Below are 6609 nucleotides of genomic sequence, written 5' to 3' on the forward strand. Positions count from 1 at the left end.
GGTGACGGTGCTGACGCCACACGGAAGTGCATGAAAGGTGGCTAAAGGTGGGTGTCCCACACATGCCCCCTAAAAGGCCATGGGGGTGAACACAGGGGTGGATTTGCGTTTTTTTACCAAATCTAAAGCTTCAAACTCTGACACCATGCGCAAATTCGTGGCAATTTAAATTGGCAGTTCTGGATTTTTTTGGGAAACATTTATTAAATCGTCAACAAGGCTTTGCCATCAACCTGACAGTTTATCACCTGTTTCTTTTCTAATATCTATCAAGTGCAACGACAAGTCTACAGTGCGGTTTTTCTAATATTGTAATTTAAAAAATAATGTTATGCAACCAACATTACACCCGCGCCCATTAGGTTTTTTTTGCACTTTACGTACAAGATTACAAAAATGAATATCGTTTCCCTGTTATTGGACACTCTAAACAAATCATAATTTAAATAATTATTAAAACGTGATCTCCGTTTTGGCGCATTTTTTCGCTTGTTACCGCTGATCAACCCAGTTGTGCTACCGCTGACTTTTGTCGAATTTTGTTGGTTATGTTCCTTTAAACGGCGAAAAAAGCATGTTAAACATCCGAAAGGTGGTCGTGGGCATATCTGGGGGCGTCGATAGCGCCGTTGCGGCACTTTTATTGAAAAAACGCGGTAAATCACGTCAAAAAATTCGAATAAATTCGAGTCAAAGTTCTAGGTTATGATATACAGGGTGTTTTCATGCAAAACTGGGACATTGCGGACGAAAAGGGCTACTGTTCGGCTGACGCTGACTACAAAGACGCTGCTCTAGTGTGTGACAAACTGGACATTAAACTAACTCACGTCAATTTTGTCAAACATTACTGGAACGAAGTGTTTAGGTATATAATTAAATTCCCCGCCAAAAAAGACATTATTCGAATTTCAGCAATTTAATCAAAGAATATGAGACCGGCAACACGCCAAACCCTGACGTTCTATGCAATCGTAACATTAAATTTAATTATTTTTACAAATACGCGAGAAATGAGCTAGGGGCTGACGCTATCGCGACCGGACATTACGCAAGGACTAGTTTCGGGTCTTATCTTGAACATTATAACCCGGAAAAGGGTCTGTATCCAGTCAAAAAAAAAAACAATTTATTACAACAAAAAAACAGGGGTAAGACTACTAAACGCAGTTGATTGGTTCAAAGACCAAACGTTCTTCTTGTGCCAAGTCAATCAAGAAGCTTTGCAACGTACAATGTTCCCATTGGGCGATTTAATGAAGCCGGAAGTGAAAAAAATTGCAAGGGAAAACGGACTTGAAAAAATCGCAAGGAAGAAGGAGAGTATGGGGATCTGTTTTATCGGCAATCGCAAATTTCAAGACTTTATTAGAGAAGTAAGTGATTAGTTCACAGCTTCCGTGATTGGCCAATTATTTCTTACTTTAATTTTTGTTGTTTTCGAAGTTTTATAAATTTTTTTTAATTAAAAAAAATATTGTAGTCAAGCACTAACGTGGCTCCCTCTAGGTGAAGGGAGGCCTGTCATTGGTCAAAGAAGCTTTGCACTGGTCACTTGACTAAACATTTTTTTCAGTATATTGATGATAAACCGGGCGATTTCGTGGACGTTGACACTGCGAAAGTCGTGGGTCAACACAATGGGGTGCACCAGTGGACTTTGGGGCAAAGGGCGCGCCTCCACAGCTACGAAAGCCCTTATTTCGTGGCCCGGAAAGACGTAGACAAGAACATAATTTACGTAGTCAAAGGGACAAAACACCCGTTACTTTACACGAACATAATTTTGACCAGTGAGCCCCACTGGATCCACTCACAGCCCCCTGATTTACAAAACGGGGTTTTGGAGTGCGATTTCAAGTTCCAACACACCAAATATTGGGTCAAATGCCAGGTGTGCCAAACAAGTAAAGGACTGATTATTAAAGTGAATAGGTACAAGAGGGCCATCACTCCGGGACAGTTCGCTGTCTTGTCGAAAGATGGCGAGTGTCTCGGAGGGGCTCGAATAATTAACACGGGAGTTTCACACTTCTCGCTATATTATTTGGAGAATAATGGTCTAGGGAGTGTCTCCCACATTTTGAAAAAATATGTCAATGTGACGCAAGGTGAAGACGAGCTTACTGATAATGAAGATATGAAGCACAGAGCTGTAAATAGATGTTAGTAAATCAGCGCTTTTTCTTATTCGGACTCCGCGACCGCTTCCTCCTATCCTCGTCCTCTGACACGCTGTCTTCAGCGGAGTAATCCGACCCTGACTCGCCCTTCTTCTTCTTTTTCTTCTTCCTATCTGAATCGGATTCGCTGCTGTTTTCGTCCGACTTCTTTTTCTTCTTCTTCTTTTTCTCCTTCTTGTGTTTCTTTTCCTTCTTCTCTTTCGTGACAACAGGCTCCGGCGGCGCCTCCTCGTCCACTTTCTCCTTTTTTATCGTGTAAATGGGCAAGCGCTCAGGCAACTTGATCTCAGAATTAATCTGGTCGGCCAGTGTTTCGCGAAAATCGTCAGGGTCTGTTTTAATCTTCACTGGCGCTTTGACAGGAACTTGCACAGGGACGGCCTTGGGGGCACAGCCCTCATCGTACAGTTTCTTCGTCTCAGCGTCCGTTTTCTTGCCCTGTTTGGGCACCTTGTAGTTACTGACGTGGTCGACTCGTATCGTCCTGTTCAAGATTTTGATTCCGTTGAAATTATCAACGGCCAAGTCGGTCGATCTTTGGTCCTCGTAGCACAGGAAACAGAAGCCCTTTGACTTGCCCGAGTCCTTATCCCTGATCAGGTTTATGTTCACCACTTCGCCATACTGCGAGAAAATGCAAATTATGTCGCCCTCGGTCAGGTCGAAGGGCAAACCGCCGATGAAAACCCACGCACTGTCCCTGTATTGGTCATGCCAGGAGGTTTTATTACCGGTGTAGAGCTCCTGTTCGCTCAGTTTCTTCACATTTTTCATGTTCCTGGAAAGACAACTTCGCAAAATTGGGGCAAAAAATCGACAATACTTACGTTAACGGATTCATGGTGCGTGATTGTGGGGCCTCTGACCCCGAAAAACATGAACAAATACAAATAAAACAAATGTTCAAAAAATAGGTTAGGTATTTGACGTACGTTTGACGTTTGTGTTAATTGCGTTAAGGTGCATTCACACCGCGGCTGGAACTATTAAGGCGACTTCACATCGGTTTGTAAATTTATTGCCGTTTAAAAACATATCACAGGTGCATATGAGATCATAAAACGTATAAATAGAAACGATACAACTTATAATAAAATTGATTGTGCTATCCGCCCACTTCCTCACTCCTTAAATTGGCAAGTAGCTCGATTAAATTGGCAATTTTCAACGCCAACTCTTTGCTTTCCGCTTGCAGGGCGACAACGCGTCGATCGGCATCACTGTCACTCCCGCTCTTTTGTTTTTCCAGCTCACTTTCGACTTTTTCGATTAGAGCATCCATGGCTTCAAGCCCCGTTGTCAGATTTAACATCTTCAAATGTTTGCGGGGCTCTTCACTACTCCGCACAAAATTGATTTCGTTCGATAATTGTTCCTGTTGTTGATCAACTGATAGTTTTGTACTTGTGACAACTTCATCAGTGTTTAGTAACTTTTCGATTTTGTACTTGTTTTTCAAAAGTTCGGCATAGTGGAAGAGGAGTTCGTCCTCGGTCTTGGTCAAGGCGTAACCTTTCTCGCCTTTTCGGAACCTGACATCGTCCATAATCGACGATAGGTATTTTCGGCGGCTTTTCAATTGCTGTTCCTTCGCTATTTGGTGTCTTAAGGAGGCCAAAATTTTGTCTTCTTGGTGGAATTTTTCGCGCAGGTTGGCCACCCTTTCGTAGTACTCCTGGACACGGGTTTGCTCCTCCAACAATTGATTACGAATCGCGCGTTCCATTTCTGACAATTTATTTAATTAAAACCCCAAAAAATGTACAAAAACTTACCCAAAATTCGCTTATTCTCTTCTTCCTCCACTTCGAAATTTTGCAACCGCTCCAAACTAATCAATCGGCGTCTGAACAAATCAACCTCGTCTGTTTTCAACCCCGCCATCTCTCTCTTCATCTCGGCCTCTTTATCCGACATCTCGATCATGGTTTTGGGGTAATCACAAAAATTGGGGTATTCCCCCAAATTAATTTTCTTGAACATGTTCAAATATTGCCGTGGGTGCACGGCCTCGCCCGTCTTGGCCAAAATGTGGTAACTTTTCGTTAGCAATTTTTTAACATCTATGGGATGATGCGTTTTGTAAAAACACCGAAATTGTTTATCGTCTTTAAGACTCAAAATGGAGGTTCGTTGTAAAATATTGTAAGCCACGACTCCACACAGTAGAAACGAAGGTTCGTTTGTTAAAACATGGTCCCAGAAAATTTTCCAGGATGGCGCTGTCAAAACCTCGGAAAATGCAGTTCGCAAAATCGGCCATGCGTACAATTCGGAAGAGACTTTTTTTCTGGTTAGGAAGTCCAAAAGTTCGGGGTCGTGTACCATTAGGACGTTTTCAATCATCGCAAGTATGTTGATTGGAGGGAGAGGGAAGTACTCGAACCAGAATTGACACCAGTTCACTGCGATTATTCACTCAGTACCCATAGTGTGGTCCTTCGAGCCGGATCAACAAAAATATGGAAAAATCTTAATTAGAAATATTTTGTTGTAGCAAAAACAGTTTGAAAACAATGAGATTTTAAATATTTTCAGTTTTAATAAGACTATTCCATAATTTTGCCGCTCATTGAATAAAAAAACACTTACAAATTATCGTGCAAACGGCCTCAAAACACGTCAACGGCTTGTTAATAAAAACCTTGACAAAGGGGAACACAAAAAGTGGCAAATAATCCACGTTGAGGAAGAAGGGACACCACGTGACCAAATTATCCAACAGTTGTTTGAGGTTTTTGAGGTTTCGCTTGTTTTCAAGCGGGTATTTGCGGCACAAATCCTCAAATGAGACTATCATTCGGTGGTTGATAATCCCATTGTAGAGCTCCCTATTATTGGGAAGTGCCAACAAGTGTTCCCAAATTTTGGTCCGGTATGAATCGGGAAACTCGCCACACTCTTTCAATATCATTCTCAATTTTTCAATCTCGAGAATCTCCCTAATCTGACAATTTGACAAGTTGTTTAGTCTGCGGTCCGCCTCAACTCACCTGCTCCTTGACTATGCCCATTTTCTCCAAACATCGCTTCAATTTGACTTTTTTTCGCGCACTTTCTGCCCGAACGGCCTTCAGTTTGAGTGGCACAACCACGTATTGGGTCACATCGTAGATATTGACGTCACCGGACGATAAAACACAGGCCATATAACTCGCCGAAAAATCGTATTTTGAAATTTCGTAATTTGCAACTAATTCGCTCATTAGAACATTTTGGTGGCTGTCGTAGAAATAAACAGTGCCACGGCCTGATAAAATGGCTAAAATTTTATTCGAGCCGGCGTCGTTTGGCTGGGGGATGAAATCAATGTGTTTCAGTGACTGGATGTGTTCTGGCAATGTTATAAATTTAAATAGTTTGAAGTTCGAGAGTAGGAAGAGGGCGAGGTGTGGTGAGCGGCAACCAATCACCATCACTTTGCCGTCCCTTGAAAAAAACATAAAAAAACAATTGACAAAAACCATCGTCATACTGTGTGAACGTGATGTTTTTCACTTCGTGGTTGAACCACACCAGAGGTGGTATTTCAGTCTTCATCTCAAACGTGCCAAACTGCCAGATCTGGATCACGTCGTCGTTGAAACATGTCAAAATATAGGAGGAAACGGGAATGAAGCACACCTGGAATTTTCGAAATCAAATTAATTCTAACGATCGCAAAGACGTACATATTTCAGGGCGCAACTGTGCTGCAAACTGAGCACCTGCAGCTTGCTGTTGGTGTTCAAGTCCCACAAAATCGCCTCACTTGTGGACCCCGTGAGGCACAAAAAGTTACTACCAAACGTCATGCAATTAACAGGGCTCTGGTGGCCCCTCAACTGGCCGCAGACGAAGCCAGTTTGGGCCTCAACCACGTACACAGCGCCACAATGTGCCCCCACTAAAATTTCGCCCTCTTTGAAGTGCGAAAACTTGACCATAACGCAAGTGTTTGTGAATTTTGGGATGTTCCAGAATTTGGTGCTCGTGAAGTCGATCACAAAGATGTTGCCCTCGTAGTCGGCCAAGGCCAGTGTTTGACCATTTTTGCTGAAACAGCAACTGAGAAAGCGGATCTTCTGCGCGTTTCTGTCGGTGTGGTGGATGTTTAGCACTAAGCTGAAAACAGGGCAATTAATTGGTCCAAGGGGCAAGGGCCCAATACCCGTCTCTTTGGGAGGGTTTCAAAGTGAAAAGTTTCTTGTAAATGCGGTTTTCCTTGGTTAGGTTTAGAGTCATGGTGGTTGTGGTTGTTTCAAGGGTTGGTTTGTCTTTATCGATGGTCACAGATTAAAGCAAGATAACCTCTAATCTGTGTCAATATTTTGTAAAATCGAGTTCAAGAAACCTTTGTGAACTTGTCATTGCATGTTGCACTAGCACACCGAAAGGTGGCGCGAAGTCAAATTATTCAGCCAACTGTGATATTTTTCTCATTTTT

At 42.5% G+C, this 6609-nt stretch overlaps 3 protein-coding genes across 3 annotated transcripts; 1 reads left to right on the top strand and 2 right to left on the bottom strand.

Moving 5' to 3' along the window:
• The first annotated feature begins 336 nt into the window (after positions 1-336).
• LOC660835 (uncharacterized protein) lies at positions 337-2178 on the top strand. Its single transcript, XM_967038.4, has 5 exons — positions 337-656; positions 703-868; positions 916-1100; positions 1150-1376; positions 1577-2178. Exons 1-5 carry the CDS (start codon positions 575-577, stop codon positions 2168-2170), a joined length of 1254 nt encoding a protein of 417 aa, XP_972131.1. The 5' UTR covers positions 337-574; the 3' UTR covers positions 2171-2178.
• On the bottom strand, positions 2025-3163 carry LOC660782 (uncharacterized protein). Its single transcript, XM_966987.4, has 2 exons — positions 3011-3163; positions 2025-2961 (listed from the first exon to the last, which is right to left on the bottom strand). Exons 1-2 carry the CDS (start codon positions 3022-3024, stop codon positions 2175-2177), a joined length of 801 nt encoding a protein of 266 aa, XP_972080.1. The 5' UTR covers positions 3025-3163; the 3' UTR covers positions 2025-2174.
• A 22-nt stretch (positions 3164-3185) lies between these two features.
• Positions 3186-6559, bottom strand: LOC660727 (uncharacterized protein). The gene is made up of 7 exons (XM_966936.4): positions 6334-6559; positions 5855-6287; positions 5659-5807; positions 5177-5612; positions 4776-5130; positions 3959-4588; positions 3186-3911 (listed from the first exon to the last, which is right to left on the bottom strand). Exons 1-7 carry the CDS (start codon positions 6405-6407, stop codon positions 3289-3291), a joined length of 2700 nt encoding a protein of 899 aa, XP_972029.1. The 5' UTR covers positions 6408-6559; the 3' UTR covers positions 3186-3288.
• Between the last annotated feature and the right edge of the window lie 50 nt (positions 6560-6609).

Source organism: Tribolium castaneum, chromosome 3 (assembly GCF_031307605.1).
Source record: "Tribolium castaneum strain GA2 chromosome 3, icTriCast1.1, whole genome shotgun sequence".
In the NCBI taxonomy this organism is placed as follows: Eukaryota; Metazoa; Arthropoda; class Insecta; order Coleoptera; family Tenebrionidae; genus Tribolium; species Tribolium castaneum.

What these genes read in the sequence shown, in the direction of transcription:
- LOC660835 (XM_967038.4), top strand. Translation starts at nt 575, where the DNA reads ATGTTAAACATCCGAAAGGTGGTCGTGGGCATATCTGGGGGCGTCGAT. An exon ending in TACTGGAACGAAGTGTTTAG is followed by an intron (nt 869 to 915) that starts GTATATAATTAA and finishes TTCGAATTTCAG; the next exon opens with CAATTTAATCAAAGAATATG. An exon ending in ACATTATAACCCGGAAAAGG is followed by an intron (nt 1,101 to 1,149) that starts GTCTGTATCCAG and finishes ACAAAAAAACAG; the next exon opens with GGGTAAGACTACTAAACGCA.
- LOC660727 (XM_966936.4), bottom strand. Translation starts at nt 6,407, where the DNA reads ATGACTCTAAACCTAACCAAGGAAAACCGCATTTACAAGAAACTTTTC. An exon ending in GGCCGTTTGCACGATAATTT is followed by an intron (nt 4,589 to 4,775) that starts GTAAGTGTTTTT and finishes GAATAATCGCAG; the next exon opens with TGAACTGGTGTCAATTCTGG. An exon ending in AGAGAATAAGCGAATTTTGG is followed by an intron (nt 3,912 to 3,958) that starts GTAAGTTTTTGT and finishes ATAAATTGTCAG; the next exon opens with AAATGGAACGCGCGATTCGT.